The 26,500-nt window shown below is 42.6% G+C and overlaps 1 protein-coding gene across 11 annotated transcripts in view; it reads left to right on the forward strand.

Moving 5' to 3' along the window:
- Positions 1 to 26,500, forward strand: part of ARHGAP9 (Rho GTPase activating protein 9) — a 921,400-nt gene that overhangs the window by 159,436 nt on the left and 735,464 nt on the right. For 6 of the 11 annotated variants that reach the window (XM_085654612.1, XM_085654615.1, XM_085654617.1 and 3 more), the window contains 2 exons: positions 1,985 to 2,227; positions 23,628 to 23,711. In XM_085654612.1, coding sequence (XP_085510738.1) covers positions 1,985 to 2,227; positions 23,628 to 23,711 — 327 coding nt within the window. The remainder of the gene's footprint in view (positions 1 to 1,984; positions 2,228 to 23,627; positions 23,712 to 26,500) is intronic. The other 5 variants (XM_085654614.1, XM_085654611.1, XM_085654610.1 and 2 more) reach the window with 2 other exon arrangements.

A 26,500-nucleotide genomic window follows, 5' to 3' on the forward strand; every position in this document is an offset into this window, starting at 1 on the left:
TTTGAGACAGACGTGTATACAGGGACTGTTGGCTGACAAATTATAGTGCTTCATACCACATTTCCACCATTTATACTTGTTGTAAATAACATTTTTTGCTAGAAGCAGAGTTACTCGATTTACTGACCTTGAAAGATCAACGTCTGATCGGCGTTGGCGGAATTTGAATTTGTCTTAAGACATGAGCGATGACTTGAACTGACCACTATTTTTGCTCATAGAGGAGCTGCAGCAAGACCTTGCTACCTCAAGCCAGCATGCGTTCAGACATGTACAAAGCTTTAGGCACTGGAATGACTGGCTGTTTAAGTCAGAAACTTTGAAAAGGTTCAGAATTGGAGATACATAGTTTTGGGGACTTTGCTATACACAGAAGTCGATTTGAGTGTTAAAACAAATAGTCAACACTGCCTGAAATGATCCAGTTGCAGGAGTGTCCTCTGTTCACATTCATGTTTGCACTTGTGATTGAACCTGTGGCGCAACCGCTGCAGCAAAGAATAATATACCGATTATAATAAAGATTGGGATAGATGAAATACCATGTTGTGGTTGTGATACAGATTGGGATAGATGAAATACCCTGTTGTGATTGTGATAAAGATTGGGATAGATGAAATACCCTGCTGTGACCGTGATAAAGATTGGGATAGATGAAATACCCAGCTGTGATAGTGATAAAGATAGGGATAGATGAAATACCATGTTGTGATTGTGATAAAGATTGTGATAGATAAAATACCATGTTGTGATTGTGATAAAGATTGGGATAGATGAAATACCCTGTTGTGATTGTAATACAGATTGAGGTAAATGAAGCCAATGATACAATACAAATATGTTTGTAGTTACAGAACATTAAAGTGTGCTGTCCAGATTCCCAGTAAACAAGACTGAATCAGTGTTGTATCCATTGCCTGGTGTAGATGTGCAAACATAAGTGTCTTTCCTTTAGAAATTAGCACGTGTCCTAATCATCTGTGGAAATGAGTGAGACACTGTAAGGAAATTGTATACAAAGAAAATCTGATTAACATTCCTGCTGTCCCAGGTGGGCTGGCTAGCACTGGCTAAAATGGCTGTGGTCCCCAGACCCTTGTACGCATTGCAGTGCTTGCCTGTGGCGATCCCACACACAATCTTGAAAACACTTGATTTCCCGTGGTTACGGTTGCTTCTGAACTCTGGCTACCATGAAAGAGCGCGAGTATCTTGATTCCAGTATTCTGGTTTTGCCTCTTGTTACACTATGTAGTACCTTGGGTCACAGATGAAAACATAAACCTGGTTCCTGCTAGTGTTGCGGTTGCAAGTGGATTCCCAATTAAATATTGCTCACACATCTCCAGATAGTATGTAAAGTTTGGATTAACGCAAAGAAATCTCCGACTACTAAAATATGTAACTCCTTCTTTGGAGCTATCGAACATAGTTACGTAACTTTCACATATGTACAATTTTTGTTATTCCATTTGTGCGGTAAATTGGAGTTATGAGGTACACTTTTTTAACAAAGGGGAAAGCTCGAGTGAAAATGGTGGGGTTTATTTCGACTTGGATGGAGAATTCTTGTGAGTGTGTTTGAGTTTTCTGTTTACCTATGTTATGGTGTGCAGCTTCTGGAAAGCCTAGAGACAGATGAGAAGAATTTAGTCATACACTATGCAGTGCAACTTGATTTTCTTTGGAAAACAAAAGTGCTGGCCATAGATTGGTAGGTGGTTTCTGGACTAGTTCCTATGCCTAGATATTTCCAAACACTCTTGCAGTGGTAAGCTCATCTGAACTATAGCGCATGAGAAACTTGCACAAGAGCCCCGTGTGTGTCACTGTGCAGCTAGCTTATAAATACTAGATTTGTGTCAGAAACAAGTTATCTCTGCTAGAGTAAAGATCAAGTCTTTCTGCCCTAGTAGTCTGTTTTTGGATGACTGTTCGTTTAAAGTAACTTTAAGCTAACTTCAGTTTGCCTGTTCTCCTCCAGTTGCCCTCTCATGAACCCGTCATGGAAATTCCTGAGCCTGATTCTCCACTCTATACCAACCTGGAGGAGTTGAGAAACGTGAAGGTGGATCCCCCAACACCCACTTGCTCACCCATGCAAGTTCTTGATGTCTGGGAACAGCATTTGGACCCCAAAACAGGAAGGACCTACTTCTTCAATCTAGAGACCAAGGAGAAGTCATGGAAGCCACCAAGAAAGGGGCGCAATGAGAGTCCAGGACAGGTACGACCCAGGCTCTCTTGCTTCTGCTCGTATTATTGGGTCTGGGGGTGAAGCTCACTGTCTCCTCACAGAGCAGTCAGGGATTCTCAGGGTTTATCAGGGTCTGAAGGTGTGTGAAGCTGTACCTCTACACTTTAGGTGCTGCATTGTTAGAATATTCTGATTACATTTTCTTAAAAATTCCTCCTTTCTTCACTCTGAATCTCATGTTACCCTGCTTCTTTACCACAAACCTGAACGTTGGGTTCGCAGAGATCGGGAACATGACCTAATATGCATGTTGGAATTCTCCTTAGCATTCAACGGTTGAATAACGATGTGTGTGTGCAAGATCCCAAAAGAAAATGTAAATATATTTGCATTTTTAATTTTGATAAAACATGACACAAAAGCGTTCCTATGTGACGTGTGTCTTCGTTGTCTGGCTTTTTAAAATAAAAACATTGTCGAGTCAATCATAATAATATATGATTGACTGAAAATGTTGAAAAACGTTTTAAAAGCGAAGAATAAGGCAGGTAGTTGTGTCTTTGCGCTTCAACTTCATTAAGGGCCTCATGTAGGAAGCCAAATACCGGTCGGTAACGGGCGATTTTCGGTAAATATGCCGTTACCGACCGGTATTCAGACAAGTGAGATGTAGGAGTCCAAAAACGACTATTCGGTAAATATGAGGCGGTAAATACCGAATCATATTTACCGAATTCTAAAATACCGAATCAGATTTACCGAATACATACTTAACGAATCGGTAAATATGAAGTGGTAAATATGAAGTGGTAAAAATTAAAATGACATGTAGGAGCACTCGGTAATTAAGAAATCCAAGAAAATCGGTAAATAAGAGTCGGTAATTAACACGGATTGAAAGCAGGTGGTAACCATCAACAGTGCATATAAGCAATCCCAAAATGCAACAGCGTGGACAACATGGCCGCTATGTATGTCATTGCAAGGCGCCTACGTCTACAGGCAGCAGGACTGAGGGTTTGGCGACGGGAGGAACGCATCTACAGACAGAAAGTTGTCTGCTGCAATAATGTTCTTTTACCACCCCCGCATGGGCGGCTGGATGTTTCCATCTGGCCTTCGATTCCAACCTTGAAAGCAGAGTTCAACAAGTTGTGCAGAATAAGAGCGCTATTGTCCCAAAAAGAGGTGCCTTTGACTTCCTCTCGTGAAACATTTGTCCTTCACGTTGCTAATTCGCGCACTGAGGTACAGGCGCTTCTGAATACTGACCTCCCCCTGCATTTCGGCTCTTTGATCCATACTATTTTCAATGCCTCGTCCACGACCGGCCTGGCTCATTTTTTTAAACTTGTGGGCTCGGGTCTCGTGACCTCTTTCCAAACTATTTTTGGTGTGATTCCGGCATTTCTTCATTCACTTTTCTCGAGCATCTTTGGAGGTGTCCCGCTGCTTCTGGCGCTAGTGGCAGGTGTGCTGCTTTTCCTTTTTATACTCCGGAATGGCTGCTCCTTCTGTGCCACACGAGCACCTGTCCCGTCTGCATCTTCTTCGTGATAGGATGCTTGACTTTTATGGTACTTTGCCATTGGCGACTTTGAGCCTGGCTTATGGATTATCCTTCAGGTATTCCTACTTCACCTGCGTACAACCTGTATTTCACTGCCTGGATTGTCCCTTTGAATGGCCTCTGGATTTGTGCTTGACCAACATGGTGTCTCCGGTGCCGGATTTCGATCGACTGATGAGGCCCTTAGTGTCTCACGAGTTGGCCTGTTCTGGTGTCCGGATTATGGCCTGTGGTGCGGCGCATGGTATCCTGGGTAATTGGGACATCTCAGCGGCCGCCAACGACTTCTTGGCTATGAGCTATTTGGAGGAACATTCCGGGTGCCCTCTGATTGTGCTAGAGGCTCCGATGGTTGGAGAACACGTATGTTCCTTTTCTTTACTTAATTGGATGGCTGAGACTTTCAGTGGCCCTGCAAACGATTTTTTGTTGGAAGCAGTGGCCACATATGCTGCCTATATTCATGGATTAACTGGACTGTCGTCCATTGCGCCTGTGCTACTGGACAGCACCCTGGCGCAACATTTATTTCTTTTATTTCTCATTTTTCTCTTCCTGATGGTCGTTTTGAGTTTTATTTTATACTTGCATTTTTTTTAAGAATTCTATGCTGCTATTTTTTGTAGTTTCGGACTTTGGCGCAGCATTGGTTACGCCTTGTTCTGCTCTGACGAAACTGAACTCTGCGTTCTCTCTTTTCTTGCCTATTGAATAGTGCTTCGATCAAGGGGGCGTGTAGTGAGTTCTCCCTGAATACGTACATACATTGTTAAGTTAGCATAACCACGTTAAATGTTAGAAAGCCATCTTTTGGTCGTTGCACACGACACAGCGTTTACATGTTATTTCTTAAATAAACTGCTGACTCGAGACTTGCTTCACACGAGAGCAATCTGTTGTTACCATCCCAAGCTCTGCGCAGCGACCTTGGTCTGTACATGGTGTGACAAACAGTCTGGAATATTACACAATGCATGTTTTCCACTCTAGGTTGATCGACCCACTGTTTAGCCATAACACACGCGCAGCTGCAAATACCTGAAAGTTGGTGCTTTTAATATCACAGACATCATGTTTATGATTCAGACCGAAGACGAGCCTTCCTGCGAGAAGACTCCTGATGCTCCTGTGATGTGATTTCACTAAGCTGATCTTTGAGGTATGGGGTCCCCTATTCAAGCCTAAGAGACCTTCTATTAGCATAATAATAATATTAGCTTCTTAGTAAAGGGAAGGTGGTAGTATCCTCGGTATTTTCCGATTCGGTAAATACCACCTCGGTATTTTCCGATTCGGTAAATACCACCTCGGTATTTACCGATTCGGTGAATTCCGATTCGTGATTACCGAATGTTACCGAATCGATAACTGTTACCGAATTTTTACCTACATATAACTTACCGATTCTAATTTACCGATTCGGTACGGCTCGGTATTTAAGAAACGGTAAAATTTATTTACCTACATGAGGCCCTTAGTGAGTTAATGGACTCTGCTACTTTGAAGATTCTATAAACTGTACTTTCCCACACCATAGAACCCATGTTTGCTTATGATGATGTTGCTTTATCACAGCTGAACCCCAGAAATGCCATAGTTTATAGTACTAAATGATGGAAACTTGCATCGCACCTTTCCAAGTTTGAGTATTGTAAAATGTGTTACCAGCTTTGAAAAGGCTCTGTTGAAGAGGAAAACGTCTGTCATTTTCAAGCTATTCTTCCAACTAAAAGCGTAGATTTTCTTGTTTATTTTTTTGCTTTTGCTTAGTGTCTCTGTTTTTTTTAAAGTAAGAGTCGTTTTTCCCCCCTTTTATCGTTTTGTCCTCACCCATCTGCTGTTTAGGGGACAGAATTCTGTCTTATTTCGATAGATGCTCTTTCTATGGTGAAAAGACATGCTGGAAGGATAAACATAATGTAAGTGTGGTCAGAATTTCAGATTTTGACTCCTTGAAAACATTAAAAATCTGTCAGGAGATGCCTACAGGAGACTGAGAGACCGAGTAAATATAATTCTATCTCCTTGAATAAGAACCTTTCCAAATCCTAGTGGCAGTCAGATCACCATTACTTGCCTTGGAATATTGCTTTCTTAATGGCTATCACGGACAGGGGCGGCTCCTCCAAGGGGCGTCGCCCACTGCTTTCTCGCAGTGCAAGAAGCAGAAACATAAAATGGTATTCTAAATACCATTTTATGTTACTGCTTCTCGCACTGCGAGAAAGCAGAAGGGTTGGTTGGAGGCGGGCAGGGGAGGAGTGGCTTGCCCACTCTGAGGGCACTGACTGTTTGGTCAGCCCCGGGGCCAACCAAACCAGTCATACACACTCTCCCTTTTCTCCATGTAGGCTGCATGCAACCTACATGGAAAAAATAGCCTCCCCTTAGATGCCCGTGTGGTCGGGTTCCCAGCCAATCCCAATGCTGCCATTGCAGCGTTGTGATTGGCTTGGGGGAGGGAGGCTGCCTGCGGCTGCTTCCTGTTTCAGAGAAGACGTCGCAGGACTGGGCCGGCAAAGGTAAGTTAACTTTTATTTTTTTTAAATTAAACCCCTCCAGCGCAACCCCCTCCACGCGTGATCAACCCGCCCTCCCACCCAGGAGTCATACCGGTCGCGACTGATCACAGGTATTCCAACTTAGTATCACCTACAGAATATCGTGCTGCCAAAATATTGTGGATAAAATATTGAGGACCAAAATATTGTGAAGGTAAGTTGATATAGATAAGTATAGGTTTACTTTACTTAACTCCACATCTGTCTACCTTGATGGTGTATATATCGTCATTGTACTCTGATGTGAATTTAAGAATAGTACATTTATACCTATTTATAAACACTTACCTTCTCAACAGTTTGGCCCTTGAAATTTTGTCCATGATATTTTGGTAGCGCGATATTTCTGATGTCAATAGTGTGGTATACGATCGTCTGTCACTAAAGCAATGAGGAAGAGTGGCTTCAAGCAATAGTCATCAATAAGCCTTACATTTTTTTCCATCACAAAGAGGTTGATGAGGGGTGTTACCCTGAAACCGATTCCAGGAAGCTTGTTTCCGGTCCAGGGAAGACTTGACTTGGCAGTTAGGGTTGGACTGTTCCCATGAAGCACAGGGTGAAGCATATAGCTGGGTCTGAACTGGCGTGGCGAAGTGAGCTAAAGAAGGATGTATGACGTAACAACGTGGATCTTTACAACGCGTGCAGTTACATCGCAGGTTTTTACAACAAACGCGATGTAACCACGCAATGCCATTACAACGCAACTCTTTACATCGACTTGCGCTAGATGGCGTGCTAACATTAGAAAAGCGTAATTTACTATTCCAACTCCAGTCCACTTAACAGTACGGAAGGTGTTGGGATAGTAAACTACACTATTTGTAATGTTAGCACGCCATCTAGCGCAAGTCGATGTAAAGACTTGCGTTGTAATGGCATCGCGTGGTTACATCACGTTCGTTGTAAAAGTTTCGTTGTAATGGTAGTGCGTTGTAAAAGTTTCGTTGTAAAGGTTGTTTACCGCTAAAGAACGATGATGGATTCAACCCAGATCTGTGACTGGGGGTGAGTGTCAGAAAACTTTCAGTGCCCCGTCCATAATCTCCTTGTGTTTGCTTTGTTTGGCCTAAGTTGGCAGGGTATGCCCAGACTTGGGTCTCTTGCTCCCTTTGCCACTGGATTCAAGCTGGCCTGGCTGATGAGGGGTGTTACCCCGAAACCGGTCCCAGGATGCTTGTTTCCAGTCCAGAGAAGACCCTGCTTGGCAGTTTGGGCTGGACTGTTCCCAAGAGGCACAGGGTTAAGAATGATTTGCATATAACTGGGGTGGCGAAGTGAGCTAAAGAACAATAATGGATTCAACCCAGATCTGTGACTGGGGTGAGTGTCTGAAAAGTTTTAGTGCACCGTCCATCATCTCCTTGTGTTTGCTTTGTTCGGCCTAAGTTGGCAGGGTATGCCCAGACGTGGGTCCTTCGATTATTTTGCCACTGGATTCAAGCTAGCCTGGATGATGAGAGGTGTTATACTGAGACCGGTCACAGGATGCTTGTTTCCGGTGCAGGGAAGACCTGGCTTGGCAGATCGGGCTGGACTGCTCCCATGAGGCACAGGGTCAAGACTGATTTGCATATAGCTGGGTCTGATCTGGGGTGGAAAAGTGAGCTAAAAAACGATGATGGCATCAACCCAGATCTGTGACTAGGGGTGAGTGTCTGAAAAGTTTCAGCGCTCTGTCCATTATCTTCATGTGTTTGATTTGTTCGCCCTAAGTTGGTAGGGTTTGCCCAGACGTGGGTCCCTTGCTCACACTGCCTCTGGATTCAAGCTAACCTGGCTGATTAGGGGTGTTACTCTGAAACCGGTCCCAGGATGCTTGTTTCCGGTCCAGGGAACACCTGGCTTGGCAGTTATGGGCTGCACTGTTCCCATGAGGCACTGGGTCAAGACTGATATGCATATGGGTCTGAACTGGGGTGGTGAAGTGAGCTAAAGAACGATGATGGATTGAACCCAGATCTGTGACTGGGGGTGAGTTTCTGAAAAGTTTCAGCACTCCGTCCATCATATCCTAATATATAAAACCTTAAATTTAATGCAGTCCTAAAATAGGAGCCAGTGTAATACTCAACGAGCCTCAGACATTGTTTAACAGGCTCCTCTGCTGGGGACCAATTTGACAAAAATGTGTTGCACTGCAGACAACTTTGATAAGATGAACTTCTTTTGTTATTGAATTGCCTTCTTTCTATTAAGTGGAAGTTCTATAAGCTTAAATGGAATTTCAATGGTTCAATAGGAGTTCTGTCTGTAAAGTTCTTATTAAACCACCTTTGCTCAGAATCTGGCCATCATAATGTCAAAGAACCAGCTATTTAAGTGTTTGTAAATCCCAGGCAATGCCTGTTCAAAAGTAGACAGGAGTCCAATGTTGCCCCAATGGTTGGTCAAAAGTGAAATAAATCAGATGAGAAATACAACAGAGTATTGTGGGTTCAAGATTGAGGAACATGTATAGGGATTCATGACCCTCACCTCAGACACAGCCCAAAGAGAGCGCTATGTGCTGATCACTCTTAATGCAGTGTCATGTCAGCAGGCTACCCCTGGTATTGAATTAATGTAGGCGGGAATGGAGAATTCCAAAATCGGTTTTTCACTTTCTCAACCGTAGATTTGGCATCAGCTGTTATGCTGCCTTCCCGAATTTTCTTTTTAATTTAGCAGTAATCTCCAATTCCTTTTTGCTATGCTCCAGCACTGTGTCAATGCATAGAACTAGCTAATGACACGAACATGCAACAGTGATATGGCTAAAGCCTTTACGGAGCCTGGCCCTGGGGTCGTTGGTAAAGATCACAGGCGTGTTACGTACTTTAAAACCTAATGGAATTGTATCAGATTTTAAATATTCAGTCATCATTAATGAATGAACACTGTGGTATATGCACATGCTTTTTGCAAAAAATTTCTAATTCATCCAATAGTGCCTGAGTCTAACTAACAACTGGGGAGCTCGTAGAAGGTCCCAAAAGTGAAGGACCACTTTTTTTCTCGTAATGTACTCCTCTGAGTAAATAGGAGTGACCCTTTCAGTCATAATGAATTGGATGTGACCGAGTACCGTATTATAACCTTCTTAGCAAACCTGCTACACTATAAACACAGCAAGGGCAGCCCGACTGACCCAGAACCAGGGGCAATAAAGTTTATGTGAACAACAACAGTTTCAGGAGAAAAAAAACTGTTTTCACAATGAATACAAAACTGTCAATACAATCAAATGCAAAGAATGCGAGGTGCCCACACAAAGATTCAAAGTTATAAAGAATTATTGTAAATAGGTTTTATAAATAACAAAAACACAACATAAACATTACAGTATATTAATTATTGTTGCTCAACATATTACACAAACAAATACTTAAGACAGTACATTGTGTATAACAAATGAACAGAAAATGGCAAAGGGACCACAACGTTTTTAGAAAAGTCCATTAATGAAAATGGTAGATTATTCTAGGGGTGATATGATCAACCACATAGAAGACACAGGTTTTAATCCTGATAGGGAATTATTGGTCTGTTTAGATAGTGAATCTTTATATAATAACATCCCACAGGCAGAGGGTATCAGAGTGATTAGCTGGCCTGGTACAGAGATTGTTAATATTGAATTCTTCAAAGTGTTTCTCTTGCATGTGATTATTTTGAATTTGATGGGCACTTTTACATGCAAATCAAAGGTACATTTATGAGGGCTTCTTACACTCCGAACTTTGCCATTCTGTTTGTAGATGATTTCGACCCAAACACTAATCGTTTATTTGGAAATATATGTCTGTGGAAACGTTACATACTTTATCTGGACTGGTGATCATCTTTTACTCACTGATTCCCTACAATAGCTTCATTGTTTGTTGATTTGAAATTTACATCACATTTTACTAATAGCCCGATTGATTTTCTGGACCTCACTATTCTGGTACACGAGGGTACATTAACACAAGTCTATACACCATGCCCACTGCTCGTAATACCTTATTTCAGAATACAGCCACAATCCTAATGGCCTTAAAGACTGCCGCTCATTTCGGCAGTTTCTTCGTATGTGAAGAAATTACAGATTTAAGGATGACTGTTTCCGTGAGGCTAACATCTTAGCAAGGAAACAGGAGGCCTGTGGCTACCACACAAGATTGATAATAAGCTCTTTGAAACATGTTTGGTATTACCACAGTGAATTTTTGCTGACCCCTAGTCTAAGAAATACATGGAAAAGATTGTGTGTGTTACAACCCTCTGTACACAGAGTAATGTTATTACCAGGATTCTGAAGAAACATTGGTCTCTGATTAGAGCAATAAACATTACAAATGATTTGGCCCTGTTTTCCTTTCAGAAAGGAAAGAATTTTTGAGATCACTTGGTCTATGCAGATATCCCCAAAACAACTCCATCTGATCTAGCCTCTTTGTCGGCTCAGAATACAATTGTGGGCCATTTCAAATGTGGGAATTGTATAATGTTTGCCTCATCTAATAATACAAAACAGTTCATCCAAGGTGACCTTACACATAATTCAAAAGATCAAACCATTTGTATTTCTCAAAATGTTGTTTATGCCATCTGGTGTCCGTGCAATTTGATTTATGTGGGACACACTATGCAGAAGATGAATACACGTCTCTAAAAACATAAATGCAGAATCCATTGTAAAATAATTTCTGCTCCACTGTTTTTTCATTTCTTGGAATTCAATCATTCTGCAAATGACATCAAATGGCACATCATTGAGTTAAGAGACCTCTGTGTGGAGGCGAAACTCAGTCCATTCTAAATCTGGCCGAATGTTGCTGAATTCAAAGATGTGACAGCATCACAAAAGGACTCAGTATGATGGAAGAGTGAAACTCTGTGACATTACTTTGATATGTATATGTGTACTGTCTTCATTTCTATGCTCAACTTGATTACAGTTATGAATGTAAGGACATTTATTTTGTGATGCCTCATTTGGTTTTTAGGTCTCGCCTAGGCAACGCGCATGCGGTGCTCTGGGAGGGCCTTTAGCCATCGGTCTGCTCATTTTCAAGCACACACTCGTGCTTGTGGCGGCATCCACCTTGCAGGAGCGAGCAGCGGCGCGCCACAAGCACGAGTGCAGTGATTGAAAGTGAGCAGACTGCTCTCCTAAGCGCGCGCGCCACTTGCGGGCTCACCTCCTGCTCCCCCTCTCTCACGAGCGGACCACTCCCGGGCTGTGTATTTTCAGCAAGCGCTTCCCAGGACAGTACTTGGTTAACATAAATTACAAAACACAAAGACCTTTGCCTTCCCTCTGTTTGTTTCTGCATTCGCTCTCCCTCTATACCCCTGCCCTCTCCCTCCCTGCCTCCGTTCTCTCTCCCAAGTGTGTTCTCGCGCCACCTAACTCCATCGACCTACTTCTGTTCCCTGTCTGCTCTTTTTTCATATCTGGGCTCTTTCCTCATCTCTGCGCTCTCATTCCTATCTTTCGCTCTTTCATTACGTCTGCTTCTTGTTTCATCTCACTGTCTCCCTGCCCGTGCCTCATCAAGCCTGCCTTTCCTCCCAACCTCTAAACTCGCCTCACCTCTACGCTGCCTCTCACTGTCCAGGCTGCAATTGGCTTCTCTTCCGCCAATCTCCCGCTGCGCCGCTCTCATTTCCCCCTCACCTTTTCCACTCTGATACCCGACCACGGATTTCTCTGCGTGCACCCTCCCTCCTTCTGTATGCACAGCAGTTTGCCACTGGATGCGCCGCTGCCTCTTCTGTTGACACAAATCCATCCCTCCCGCTGGGTTTTTGTTAATGAGCGGAATCTCATGTGCGCCCATTTTAGGCAGTTATCAACCCCTGGCGCTCTCATCTCATCAGGCCTTTCTACAGCCGTCATTGAGGCGTCTTGAACACCTTCACTCGCCTCGAACCCATTACCGTTTGCTCCCTCCTCTTGTGCGACCCTGTGTAGCCCACGGTCTTTTCAGGATGCATTCTTCTGGTAATGTTTTCTACATGCCCAGTTTGTATAGGCGCTATTCCCACCCAATTCGATAACTCTTTTATCAATTTGATTATTGAACATCTGGTGGCTGCACTGGGTTTCAGACATGTAACCTGCTTTCGTCACATGCTCTCAGCAGCACGTGCATAACACACTGATCTATATCACTGAATACTTCATTTACCCATTGCAGCCCCCCGCTGTGTCTCGGAACCCAATTGTCAGGCTTTCCCCTCTGTGACCGTTACTTTCAAGTAGATCCCCTCTGCTCACCTTGGATCTACTGACCGTGTTTGCCTAGTTTGCTGCTCCGGTTTCTTGTTAATGCTTCCTCTCACCCACAATGCTTTTTTGTTTACTACTATGACTAAAATACTGTGGATTTTGACCACTGCTGCTGAAATGTCAAATTAGCCATATGTATGGTATTTTATAAGCCATATACTTCTGAACGGGTACTTGAAGGGTAAGTTCTTTTCAGTGAAAGAGGTTCAGCCGACCGCCATCTTGAAAATCCCCCACGCAGCTTTCGAAGCCCAATAAGGACTTAGGTGCTGAGAGAGAAGGTAATTATTCCTGGAGGCCTGCGTTCCAAGCTGGGCACGGGTTCGATTCCAGGTTACTGTGACGTTGGATAATACGACCCTTGTCCCTGCTAGAGAGTAGCGTTTCACGTGAGCTTTATATACGGATGGTCAATATCTGACGGAGACTTGTTTTCTACTCGGATTCAAGGCTGCCATCGACTGGCAAACAGGTATCCGATCAACCGCAATTAATTCTAAATACAGCAGAGCAAACTGTTATAGTTTGATTCTTGTAATCAGCAGATTGAAGCCTGTGATTTTGGCCTGCTAGAGCGTGTAGTTCCGCAGGCCGGTTTCTTTTTGCAGATTTATATAGTGCAAACTCGACCCAAAGGTATTGGAGCGCTTTATTCGTCTTGCTTGTTTGTTTTGTTGACCGTATTTATTTAGGACGTCCTTCTCATAATCACAGTGCTTCTTAAACACAAGGATCTGCCCCTTTGTATACTCTTTGCCAATGATTGGTCAAGAGCATGTACAGCTCTTCTGTTATTGGATGACTAGCGCCAAGTTTTTAGTAGCAGCTGTCTGGTACAAACTTCTGCTACGAATCTGGCTTTTTAAAATAAGCCATTACCAAGATGTTTTTGGAACTAAAGTTGTCCAAAAAACTTCAACAAGCGACTGACAAGATTTTAAACAAAAAGTGGGATGAAAGGAGCTCACTATCGCTTACCAGAAGCGTGGTAGACAACACGGGGGCCGTCTTTGCTAGGGGCGGGTAGTTTTTCTAACCAATAGGTGGATACATGGAAACTAAGGCTTTCCTATTACTTTCCAGTCTCCTGTCAATTATAATAAAACTAGCTTTCTGATTATATCCTCTTTGCTTCACTTACTGAAGTTGGTTAGCATCTGCAGGAAGGCAAAACCAATTGGATTTTTTTCAGCACGTTCGGAATCTGGGAGGTAAGACTTATATTTGGGAATCTCCCGCCTGATTTGAGAGTGTTGGGATGTGCTGCTTTTGATGGACAGCTGTTTGCCGGTATTACAGCACCCCTGGCGATTGAGGTTATCTGAAGTTTCTTTGATCTTGAGTACGTGCAGTAGACAGAACCTAAAACGTGAACATTGTTATGACTACAAGAGTGCGGATGTAGCAAGGAACACAGCCGGAAGAAAAGTGGTGTATACCCAGAGCGTACTTGAGTGTTAAGCGCATTATTGTTATTTAAGCACTGGTTGTGGCATCCAAATGATTTGGGGGTTTTTAGAAGAAGAGTCCATTTTACAGAAGTGCAACTTATTTTGTAACTTTTGTATTTCTTTTTTAAGCGCTGTTGCAGTCGAGGTTTAAAGTGCTGGCATTGTCCTACGGCTGGGCATCATTAAGCGATGTCGAGGGGGAAGAAAGTGTCATGTTGCTGCATTAAAACTCTGTTATGCTTTAAACGCCCCATGATTTAACCTGTCTGACTTGTGATCTTTTAAAAGAAAGTGTGTGTTTAGCTTCATCTAAGTTAGTATCTGGTTGTCCGTATTATTACTGATTTCTTTTTTTTTTGTTGCTCTCCAGCTCCAAATTTTCAGTACCGGGGGTACGACAGAGTACAAACAATCTTTTCCTTTTGAATTTGGTTATTTTTGTTGCCTAGTCTTAGGGGTATGAATCAGATCTTTATACCTCATTGGAGTATTACATGTGGTAGACATTTATCTCTAATATGTTGTGATGACACTTCATGTGACGTAACGGTGTTTCAATGAGTGGGTGGCGTCAATCTGCTATTGGAATTTCTTTGGTGAAACAAGACCGTTGCTTCTGGAACTGTTTAATTTTAGTACAGTATTGTTGTCGACTGTTATTGCTTAGTTAAATAATGTTTCTGTCTGGTACCCAGTGAAGGGCCTATATATGGGATAAAGTACCTCCTGACATACATTACAAGGATATTGCAAGTCACTGAGGAGTTCCTTGATCATATCGAGGCTGAGGACAGAATTCACATATAAGGTCATTTAACTCCAAAGTGATTTGTAATCTACCTATAATGTATGGTGGGGGTACTTTATTCTGCATAATACACAGTCACACCATCACCTTTCCCACAAACCACTTAAATCCTTGGTGCGATGCTCTTTCAAATGAGAGGCCACATATTTACAAGTATGAGGAATACATGTAGAATCTCTAGTGTAAAATTAAATATACCAAAAAGCAGTTCAATTTTTGTTACGAAAATATATTAGAATCAGTTTAATATCAGTCAGATTTTTTTTTTAAATATTGCACTGTAGTGAAATGTGGAGAAACATGCGAAGAGAGTCTATCTTTTGTACTTATTACCCAAGGGGTGCAAAAAATAAACATGTTGCCATAAATATCACCTTTCTGCCTACTGTTACTGTTACAATCTACATGCTCGTAATGTGAGTGTTAGACATTCATTTGATCGATCTGATAAGGTTCTGGTTTTCGCAACTTATAGTAGATTTGTATGAACTTGGGGAAGGTGCTGGCTTTGTCTATGAAAAATGAAAATGGAGGTCCGACATGTTGGGCCTGCTCTTTTTCAGGATTTTTGAATGCAGTTTTCCAGTGACACTGGATGGTGGTATGTATCAACAAGCATTGGCATAGCCAATAGGTCTCACCTTTGGGACCTTATAAGTGTTTAGTTATCCAGCACAATATCCTTGGTGCAACAACATCAAGTGTTGCATGGCTAAACACTTATAAGGTCCCAAAGGCGAGACCTATTGGCAATGCCAATGCTTGTTACATCTGTAATAAGCAACATTTTCATATCTGTAATAATTTTTTACATTTCTTACATCTGTAACGTTTTGCATTTGTAATATTTGGTATTTGTCATTTCTGGCATTCTTAAACCTTTACATCTGTAAAGGGTACTACTCCTATTCTATAATGATTCTTTCAATGGTCTTTCCAGCTTTGCATAAGTAAAGTCCTTCTAGCTTTCCATTTTGCAAGCCTTATTGTAATTTCAATCTACAGTCATATTTTACAATACTGATACAGCTAATTTGTTTAGAATATTAGTCTCATCAATGAAGTATGAATTGCAATGATATCTGCATTTTGAACTATTGGGAACTCGAGTTGCCTTCTTTTGTTTCTATCTTTATTCTTCTTTTTCTATCATTAAGGTGTATGCACAAACTAATTTGCTGCCGTGATAGAGTGTCTAATTGGATAGAAATAATTTTCCCAAATCTTGCTGTGGGCTATTGGTTGTGTTAAATAGTCTCCCCCTTTCCTATAAGCGGCCAGAATTTGTTGTTGCTTTGTCAATATTGCCAAAATAGATGCTTGTAACAATGTTTTGGATGATTATTTTTGTTTGGTCACTAGTTTTTAATCTATTTTAAGCAATTTGTGAATTAGTACCATTTTATTAGGATGTGTTTACGTACAACAGTCTCCATGATTTGCATGGGGTATACGTTGTCTATGTTTCTGGTGATTAGCACCATTTCGCATGCACTCTATTTGGGACGCTTGGCGCCCATGTTATGCTACTCCATAGGGGTTACTTATTTATGTCTAGAGTGATAAGCGCTGTTTAATATGCCACTCATCGGGTTGCTCGGCATGTGCGCTGTTGGATTTCATACCGGGATACAGATTGGAGGAGTATACTGGATAGCATATTGTTGCTGGCAGGTAAGCGCTAGAACCCCGTGCCGGTTATTTGCTCTTTTGGAACGATGTATAGATTGTTTACAGTGCCAACATGTTTCCTTTCTTGTAGGAGATAGGGCAATTTAACATGAATTCTATTGCGGCTACCACGTGAAGCCACGCGAGTGGTGTCTTAATGTGTTCACAGGGCTATTGGAAGTGATGACTTCTTAAGTTAATCACGCTTGAAACAACAGTGGTTAATATATTGCTTGACACGTTTGTTCAATAATTTGACTTTGTGATATTATTTTTTTCCAGTTTGGTTTATGCATGGGGCGCATGTGTTCATATATACACCTTTCTTTTAACACAGGTGTTATCTACCTGGTCGCCCACCATTTAATTTAGCTGAGTTTGGCTCACCTGGTGCACAGGTATTCATCCTAGTATTGGGTTTCATAACAGCTGCCATTATTTGTCCCTTATAGGTGACTTAGTTTTGGTTTATTTCTGGAAGGATTGGTTTTGGACTTAATGTTTTAATCCCTAAAATCTATGGATGGTCTTGACGTAGGTAACATGATCATTATTACAGATTTTGGGTTTGTTTCATTATCTTTCACTAAAGGTGCCCTCTGTACATCTTTTTCGGATTCTCTGGCTTTGCTCATAAAATTGTTCTCTGTCCTGATGATGACCCTTTGACTTTTAGGTATCAAAACGCCGGCAACACTTTTTGGCATTTGGGAAGGGATTAAAACCCACAACTTTCATCTATAGACTTTTGTACAAAGTTGGGGACCCTTTGTTATTTTCTGTTCATTTGCAATATACTATATACTGTCTAAAGTATTTGTTTGTGTAATATGATGAGCAGCAAGAATGTATGTACTGTAATGTCTATTTTGTGTTTTTGTTGTATATAAAACATATTTACGATAATTCTTTATAACTTTGAAGCACTGTGTGGGCACTTCACATTCTTTGTATTTGATTTTTCTGTATTTACTTTTTTGCATTGATTTTTTTGTATTAATTGTGAAACAGTTATTATTTTCCTGGAACCGTTGATGTTCACACAAACTTTATTGCTCCTTGTTCTGGGTCAGTCGAGCTGCCCCGGTGCCCTAGCCACATTAGGACCAGTGGAAGATGTAGTTGTGAAGGCTGTGCAACTGCAAGACACAATGTTGCCAAGGGTCTGTACAGAGAAAACACCTACATCTGTCTGCATCACTCAGGGCCCAGAAACGCATTATCACCAGTATCCCTGTTTGATAATATCCTTTCATCCCTGACCTTACGAGCACTGCAGGGAAACCAGAGTATGTCCTTATTTGTTCCATCTGCTGACCTGGAAAAATCTGAGGGCTAGTTAAGTGAGGTCATGCTGAGTCCATAACTGCATACAGAATCTAAATCAGTTGCATGGTTGCATAGATAATAATGATTTTAACTTCAAGTCCCTGTCTTCAGCTCGGCTTTCACTGAGGACTGCGCACACTGGAGTCCATGACCACAGTACTGAGGGCATCCTCCACCATTGAGAAAATCGTACTGTGACTCGTGGCTTCGAAGACACAGAGCTGCAAATGTGGCACACTAGTGCACTCATATATTGTTGCTGAAGGTGGGTGCAAAGGAGCCCAATGATTACCCTGAGTGAAGACATACTTGAGCATGTTATGTGGATAGGCCTTGGCAACTTGTCTCCGTCCATGGGCAAAACAACCAGCAAAGTAAAAACTGCCGAGAATGATCTTTTGTCCAGAATGTCATTGTAAAAGTGTGTCATGGTAAGAGTTTTAGAACAGTTTTTAAGTGTTTTTGTTCAAAATGCACTCTAAACATGACGGATTTCAGTTAACCAAAAATCATGCGTGGATATAAAGCAATTGCAATCATGCTGGAGAAACAAATGTTAATGCTGTGGCACGTTCATACACGTAGTGAGCAGGGTGCAGGTGTGCTTCTTGAACATGTGAGGTGATTAAGATGCAGCTTCAACTGCATTCCTGCAAAATCATGAGAGTGCAACTACACTACATTTACATATCTGAGATGGGAACAGTGTAGCTGCAATATTGCTGATCGGTTCCTAAAATGCAAAGTAGTATCATGTCAAACTGAATTATACAGAAAATCTTGAATACCTTCCCGTACTAAACCAAGCCAATCTGTAACTGAAAGTCAACTGTGCCGGATCAATACTGGATTGTTTACAGAGACCCAAATGAGTGATCGTAGGAAGCTGGCTTTTTATGTAGTATACCAAAACGAGGTATACTATGTAGATAGTGCAGACACACTTATTGGTTTACATAGCTAAAATTAATAATACCAAATGTTCTCTTTTGTGGTAGTGAGGGCAAGCAGGTGAAGCTTATCAGAGGGTAGTGTTAATGCATTTGTTAGACACACACAAAGTCAATAAATGAGACACACACTCAAGAAGAGACTTAACACCAATTTAGAGAAATAAGCATTTTTATATTTATTTTAAAACACAAAGAACTTCGTAATTGGGCAAGTACTTTTCGTAATAGCAATTTTTTACAGGTAAGTAAAATATTCACTCAAGTGCGTTTTTACACAGGAATGCTTTCCTGTGGAGAAAAAGGCATGTACTGCATACGGGTATTTGCAAACGATTCTCAGGGGTCCCCTTTAGGACTTAAGGGGCTAGGGGCCCATGGTCCACAGTACCACCAGCAATTCAAGTTTACCTGCCCTGAAGCGTATGGGTGCAGAGGTGCTGGATGAGTTGGTAGCCTTGCGCGCTGCACCGTAGGCAAAGAGGGGTACCACCTAGAAATAGGCTATAGAGGGGGACTTGGGGACAAGTCCAAGCGCTCAGTTTGTGGGGGTCCTGGGAGCAGGAAAGCACCATCGGTTGTTGTGGACCTGAGCCGGTGAACTCGTGAGCAGAGGGTTTTAGTCGGCTGGTGCCAGTGCGTCAAAGGCACCCATGGTTCTCAGTAAGTTATGCAAAGGGGGACAAATCAGGACAGCTGGGTCATTCTCTGTGCTGGCCTCTGTGATGCTGAGGTCCCTCTTTGGCTGCTTGGTCTCTGCGGCGTTGGGGTCTAGATTGGACTCAAGCTTTAGGAATTGTATTTGACCATTCAGGTTCCTGGTCCCAGGCAATTAAGGCCAGAAGACTTTTATTTATTAAATCACTGATGACTCTGCTAAATTCCAGCAGAAAATTAGGTAGACGCTCCCCTTCTGAAATGCTACAGATTTACACAGCAAAAAGCGTGGCTGTCGCAACTTATGGAGCAGGAATATGGGGTTATGCAGGGGTAAACATACTGCAAACTGCTGAAAACAAGTTTCTCAGGTCGCTCCTAGCTGTCCCAGACAGTACATCAAACTATGTATGCCACCAAGAACTGGGCATGCCCTGCCTGGAGGACTTAATTAAGATCCAACCAATCCTCCTGTGGCACAAAGTCTGGACCTCAGAGGAGGCGGCTTTTAATTGTCACATACTAATAGATGCCTTGGTGTTGGATGGAGCAAGTGGGATAAGATGGCTAGAATATGTAAGAACATTCCTGATTAAATTAGGCCGTCCTGAATATTCCAAAGATCCTCAAACACTATCATATGACCCAAACAACTACTGCCATACAACCGTATATTGTATTGACAACTAACGATTATGACAGGTTTCTGTTAACCCGGTTTAGATTGAACATTTTATACAGAACTTTAAGTTTTCCTGCACCAAATGATTGGTCAAGAGCCTTAAGCAAATGTCCATGCGATGACGTCTTGACCCAATCAACAATACATATAATGTTCTTCTGCAAATTTTATTCAAACCCAAGAAGAACGTGGATTATTCCAGTTTTAAAAAGATCGGGTTTGAGACAGTGCCACTTAGCATTTCGTTTTCCGCAATAACTAGATAATGAATTTATCATTGCTTCTGTAATTGTATTTTTAAAACATGTTTTTAAATATCGTAAATCTATCTTCTGATGATTTTTTTTATTTATAATACTTTAATGATATAAGGAATTGGAATTTTAAATTTGTTTCGATTCATGTATATGAACTTTTATGGTCATCTTTAACAGATACCGAATAAAGTAACTTGATTTGATTTGACTCAAGCTTTAGTTGCTACAAGGGGTCCGGTAATGTAATATAATGCACCCAGCACTAGGGCTATAAGGCTGGCTGTTCGAGTGACTTACATATATTGCATGCAGTGTCTGTGGGCATGGCACACAGGGTGTGTGCCATGTCGTGTTTTCACTTTTGTCTGTGCCATTTCACGTAGCCTGCAATGGCAGTCTGCATGAGTTTTGTGTTGGGTCCCCTGGCGTGGCACAATACATACTGCAGCCATTAGGGACCCTCTTTAGTTCCCATGCCCTATGTACCAGGGGTACCATTAGGGACTTACAGTGGTGCTGAAGGTTTTGCCAATTGGGGAACAAGTGCACAGTTACTTTGCTTTAGGTAAAGAGCAATGGCACCAGGGACCTGTTTAGTCAAACTTGCATCAGATACCAGGTTATAAGTGGGGGTGACCATGTCAAAAAGGGGCACTTTCCTACAGTGATGTTTACAGCAAAAGCATAAGGGTGTCTTCTACATGAACCTCTACATAACTGAGGGACTACCAACTTGAGCCTTCAAACACTGTGAATATCACCACCTCCCACAGCCCATCTCATCTTTTTCAGAAATCCTGAATATTGTTGTATATTGCAGCCTACCATACTAGTCTCTAGGCTTCCAACTGGTTAAATTCCATATACAAGAGGTATGAAGAATGAAGATGTTCATTTTATAACATCATTACAGTGCGCTAAGGGTTTAAATGTGAGCAGTATGATCAACAACCTTGACATTGATTTTTGTCAGTTATGGTTATCTATAATACCAAACCTCTCTCAAACTCACAATCCATGTTCTTAACGTATGATCTGTAGCTAATAGCTATGCCTGTGGTAATTACTGGGCATGGCTTTGCTGGATTCGACAATCCAGGCTTGTGCAGTAACCATAATTTGCAAGACCAGATGTCCTAGATTTGCGGCTTTCTGTACTTTATAACATTTGGCAAAGTTCACTCTATGCCACCTTCTAAATGCACTGTACCTGTTGAAGGCATGTTGTATGTCGCAGAGGTCATACAGATTTTGAGAGCACCTCAAAGCCTCTGAATAGTCAAACAAATAGTAGAAATTTACAGAGAAGATTTAGACAAGGTAAGGAGGAGGAGAATGGGAAAAGAGATAGGAACATACCCAGATAAGGAGGCGAAAGAGAAAAAAGAGAAGAACATAAAGAGTATAGCGCTACAGAGAGTGAGTGCGAGACATATGGAAAGAGAATGTACACGGAGAAAGGCATAAGAAATGGAAAAGGAGAGAGAATAAGCGGGGGGGATTGAGCAAAAAGGAGGTGAGAATAGAGAAGTAGCAGATAACAAGTTACAGGAAAGGATGATAATTAAAAAGATGACCAAGAGTTCAGCCAACAGGTATGGCACTGCTTGAAATTGAAAATGCCAGGAGCAGGTATTTATTATCTTGCAGTACTTGGTTTCTGCCCAGAAGAACCAGTACTCTGCCTCTGAAATACAAATGAGTTTGGGATTAGGGTTGCTGTGTTTATGTTTCCCTCTCGCTTTCCAGCTTGCTTCAAGACAACAGAAACGTGTAGGCCTGCAACTCACTCTTTTCCTTATACTGTAAAGACTCATGGTTGCCGATACCCTTTTTTCAGTTCTACTTCTGATTTCACCCCATTACTCTTGCTATTTACCAGTGTCATGCATTTATCTTTCTTCTGTTAGGCTAGCAATTAACATTTTGTAAGTCGTATTCCATGACTTCTATATGTCATAAAATAAAATGTGAATAACAGAAATGTGTTGTTAGCCACTACAATGGTATTCATTTTTTCGACCTCAGAGGAATAGAGGGCTGGCCAGGCCTGCTGGAATTTAAATATTTTACCATAGGAACAAACATGGATCCCTGTTGGTTTCGCATTAGTCAACCCAACCTCACACACGAATTCAATTGAAGTATACTTAGTATGCCATCTGCAAAACTCCCACTGATATAAATTGAAGCTTAGTACAAGCTTTGTTGTCAACTAGTTTGTATAAAGTGCATTACTATTTAATATTCTACAAATATCAACGTTATGGGGGGTGATGCAGGTCATTGATTCTGTGTTATTGTGGCACCTTTGAGAAATCACACTTCATGCTCAGGCTCTGTGTTTCCTGAATGTCTGTGCAGTCACCATCTTTCCAAATGTGGGCTTCATTTCAGGCCTTGGATTGCCTAATCACATCACAGAAAATAAACAGTTGATGGCAGCTAAAACTCAAAGGGTACTATTTAGAATGAAGCAAATACCGGTTCAACATGCTGTGTGTTGCAAACCTTGGACACAAGGCATTCTTCCCCTTGACTGTAAGAAAGTTGATTTGTGTACCAAGGGCCTGATTTAGAGTTTGGTGGTTAGGGTAATCTGCTGCAAATGTGACAGAGTACCCTCCCACTAAACCCTTGGTCTGCCTGCCTTGTTTAGAGACAGGCGTACCTTAAGTATTCTGTCGACTGGCCTCCTGTTGGCTCCATCAATGGAATACTTCCTCCGTCGGTTCAACAGAGTAAAACCCGAAGTTCCACACCTTACCAGTTCTATTGGCTTAATGTGTCTCACAACAATATGAATGCTGCTAAGATTCTTTGAGGAAGAACCCTGAACATTGTTAACTCTTCTTATGTTGAGACCAGTGCACTTAAAAAGGCATTATTGGCTGAATTTCTTTGAGAGCAGTGACACCCCATATTATAGTGTTGTACCAGAAAAGTGAAGAGATCCCCTCAAATAGTTTTGATTCAGCTCTGAAAATGGCACCACCCCTACTTTTTTAAGTGTTAGCCCACTCCCTAAGTGTGGGTCCAGTTACGCCCCTGCGAGCCAAAGGCAATGTGGTCGGAAAGAAAGTACGTATTTGTGGTGATTACAATGCCTGGCAAGCTTTACCGGTACAGAACTGTTAATCCGCTTCGTTCAGTCGACAATGTCCTGTCTGACAAAGATAATCTGTTTGCTCTTTGACGAGGAAGTGTAAACTTGATCTATCTTTTGCCTCAGCAGGCTCCCATGGCAACAGGTAACCCCGAGGCGGAAGAACCCAGGGAGCGCCCGAAGGCCTCCGAGAATGGGGAACCAGACCAGGTAGGGACAATGGTGTGTTTGAAATTATACGTCGTGGCACCATATCCTCCCTCTGGGACCTTCTGTAATGTTTACCTTCTGTAGGGGTGGGGCAATCTGGGCCCGTCATTAGAGCGTCTGCATGAGACGAATTTGTACAGCACCTTTACTTCACTCCTCCGGCTACTCGCTCGCTTACTTCAGTCTCAAGCCCGTGGTTTAACTTGCCCAGTCTAGCTAGGCGGTACCAGTTTGGAAAGTCAGTCTAGAGACTTCGGAAGCTTTTAAACTTGCTACTCAGAGGCGCAACTAAAGCCAAATTTCGGAGGGGGGGGGGCGCTAAGAAAAAATGTCGGGGGGGGGGGGGGGGGGGCTGAATCTTTAAGCAATAGGCAGAGTGGAGCTGATTTCGGGGGGGGGGCTGAATCTTTAAGCAATAGGCAGAGTGGAGCTGATTTCGGGGGGGGGGCTGAATCTTTAAGCAATAGGCAGAGTGGAGCTGATTTGGGGGGGGGGCTGAATCTTTAAGCAATAGGCAGAGTGGAGCTGATTTGGGGGGGCTGAATCTTTAAGCAATAGGCAGAGTGGAGCTGATTTTGGGGGGGGGGGCTGAATTTTTAAGCAATAGGCAGAGTGGAGCTGCAGGGGCTCTTAGAGGGGGTGAAACAACAGAAAGGCCTCATTAACATGCAAATGGTCTTTTAAAGACCTGTGAAGTGCTCGGGTGCGGCTGAGTGTGCGCCCGGGAAGGAGTCTCATCCCGGGTTGCCACACACGAGGGGGGGGGGGGCTGAAGCCCTTTGAGTCCAATGGGTGTTGCGCCCCTGTTGCAACTTATGGCACTTTTTAAGTAGGAGCATTCTCGTGTCAGGTGCAGCAGGTTCATCGAACATGTATTACAGTTTTCTCAGAGCAATCCTTGCTTCTTTTCACAATAAAATATTGCACCCCAGCTGTCTAAAACTGACTCCTATGGGTCTTCTAGGGCACCTACTAACTACATAAGTGGTTTTAATCAATCAAATATGTAGTATCTTGGCCTATGCACTTAGCTGGCACTTTAGGCGTGAAGTTCAACATGTTGGTAGGGTGACTGAAAGGTAAACACTGGGAGAGGGGGGTGTCGAAAAGATAGAAACTAGTAGCATGAGCTATATAAATCACAAGTTATTTGCAACTACTTGTGATTCTGCATTTTTACGACACCAACCCAACAAGATAACGGGATGATCTACAGAAATCTGGGACCGGACAGTCTGAAGTCCCGGTTTCAGGCATGGCAAGAATCCGAAAGGTCTTTGCACAGTGTAGCCCTGTGTGAAAGATACGGAAGGAGCAAGGAAACACAGACATATTATCCCAAAGGCCTCACGTGCACCCACAAGACTCGCATACCCGCACGTCAGTCAACCAGTCGCCACCCACAGCCGCCCAGCTGCAGTTCTGTATTCTTTTGCATTTTCGTCCCGGCACTTCCTCCTTCTGCGCTTCTCCCCGCTGTGACGCCCTCCTCCTCCTTGGGGCTTTCTTGTGTCCCGCTCACATCGTCACGTCAAGAGTTACCGTTGCCCCGGTCACTTCCTCGACCTCAGGGCAGAAGGAATGGAGGAGACACGGGCTGGAGGAGAAGAGCCTGCTGCTCGGAAAGCTCCCCTGGCGGAACTTGGATACGTAAGTGTTGTACACACACCCCTGCTAGCGCTGCCCGCGTCCGGGGTGCACTGAGCACACCGAGCGGCCAAGCCCTCTCAAATACCGAGAGCGGAAGGGGCGGGGAAAGGAGAGGGAAGCTTAGTGAAAGATTGTAGCATGCGTTTTTTTGTTGTTCGGGAAGGTTCTCCCGTGCTACTTAGCGTAGTGAATTGAAAAAGCCTCTGTTCACTTCTGCCTTTCAAACAATCGTACGTAGATTTAGTGTCTGGCTTCTAATGAGTGCCAACTTAATTTTTTTCAGTTTTATATATTGTGAACTTGACCCGAGGGGGTTCGGAACGCTTTACACGACTACTACAAGTTACGTTACACAAGGACACATCCATATTTTTAAAGCACAAAGGGGCAGATTTACAAGAAAGTGACGCATCTGTGCAGATGCGTCACTTTTCCTGCGCCACCCTGAGAAACATTGGGGCGTATTTACAAGCCACTTGCGCCACTTTTGCATAATTTTTAACCGGGAAAATGACGCAAAAGTTGTGCAAGGGGCTTGTATATATGCCTCCTTGCGTCTCCATGGATGCGCCTTATTTACGGCGCACCATGGCGCAAGGACTGACAGATGCGTCAAATTCTGACGCATCTGTTGGGGCAAAAGTCTTGCATTGCTGGAGTCGTGTCGCAAGCACGACACAACTCCAGCAATGCATTTGACGCCTATTCCCACTACACTGCGTGACTCCTTACGCCTGCTTCAAGCAGGCGTAAGGTTTTGATGCATTGGCGTCGTAGAAGTGACACAGTGAAATCTTGTAGATTTCACTGCGTCGCCTTTACGAGGCTTTCCTGCGTGGAAACGCCCACCCTCGCATACATTATACCTAACATAGTGACGCATCTCCCTAGATGTGTCACTTTGTGAATTGTAAGAAAAAACAACAACTCTCAACTGGTATCATACGACCAAGACAAATGATTTGCATGTAAAAAACATTACAAAGGAGATAAGGAAGACTCAAGAAGAGAATGATTTAAGAAAAATACTGTATTTGATTAGGAACAAATTGCTTACATAAAAACATGTATAAATTTGAAAGGTCCAAAAAATGAAGCAGTAATAGCAGCACTGTACATACAGTTAATATATCATAAAG

Source organism: Triturus cristatus, chromosome 4_1 (genome assembly GCF_964204655.1).
Source record: "Triturus cristatus chromosome 4_1, aTriCri1.1, whole genome shotgun sequence".
Lineage (NCBI taxonomy): Eukaryota > Metazoa > Chordata > Amphibia > Caudata > Salamandridae > Triturus > Triturus cristatus.